General features: G+C 67.9%; 1 protein-coding gene across 1 annotated transcript in view; it reads left to right on the top strand.

Moving 5' to 3' along the window:
• Window positions 1-742: 742 nt before the first annotated feature.
• The window catches only part of PDCD2 (programmed cell death 2), a gene marked incomplete in the record, with an annotated part of 8,759 nt that continues 8,617 nt past the window's right edge, over window positions 743-884 (top strand). The window contains 1 exon segment of the mRNA XM_014586397.2: window positions 743-873. Coding sequence (XP_014441883.2) covers window positions 837-873 — 37 coding nt within the window.

Raw genomic sequence — 884 nt, 5'->3', positions numbered from 1 at the left:
ACCCGACATATGCTTCCCCATCACTAATGATATGTGTCAGGACGATATTTCAAAAAGATATTTTTAAGTAGATTTTATTCTCCATGAGAGACAGACAGGTGCACAGCCCACCCACAAGAAAGCTTCTCGCGACCTGGACTCGGAACCGGGCGTCGCGTACAGGGAGACCCGGCCTGTCCAGAGGAGCCAGCGCCTGGAACGCGCGCGGTCTCCCTGCCGCGCCACTTCTTTCAGCGCGCTCATTTCCTGGGGCCCTAAAGCCACCGCGGCCGACGTGACAGCGCAGGGGCCACCGCGCCCACCGTCCTCGCAGGCTGGGCTGGGTCCCCGCCCAGGCCCCGACGTGCGTAACTGCCCACGTCCCCGTGTCGCTGTCCCCTGGGCAGTAGCAGAGGGACGTTCTTGCGGACTCACGTCAGCCGCCTGGCAGGGAGCTCTGGGCGCCGGTCACCGCGGACCGGAAACCGAGACGCGAAGGGCGGGCGGACGCGGGAGAGCGCCTTCCCCCGCTCCCTCAGGCGGCCTCCGGCCACACGTCGAGCCCTCCCCTCCACCGCGCTCCCAGCGCCCACTTCCGTCTTTCGGCGGACTCCACGCGCGGGGCTCCCAGTGCCCTCTCAACTTCCGGCCCGGCGCCTGGCCTCCGGTTTGACGCCCTTCTTTCGCCGTGTAGCTGGAGCCCGGCTCCCGCCTTACTTCCGGCACGGAGCCCGCCTTCCGCCTCGCGTTACTTCCGGTTCGGCGCCCGCCCTCCACTGCTAGTTAGGAGCTCGCCGTTCCGGCGCTCGACTCCCGCTTTCCGGGTTCTCAGCGCCCCGCGGGCCGCTGTGTGCCCCATGGCGGCTGGGGCTGGGCCAGTGGAGCTGGGCTTCGAGGAGGAGGCG

Source organism: Tupaia chinensis, unplaced genomic scaffold (assembly GCF_000334495.1).
Source record: "Tupaia chinensis unplaced genomic scaffold, TupChi_1.0 Scaffold000132_1, whole genome shotgun sequence".
In the NCBI taxonomy this organism is placed as follows: domain Eukaryota; kingdom Metazoa; phylum Chordata; class Mammalia; order Scandentia; family Tupaiidae; genus Tupaia; species Tupaia belangeri.
The sequence above is the reverse complement of the archived record's forward strand: the minus strand, read 5'-3'. Positions and strand labels throughout refer to the sequence as shown.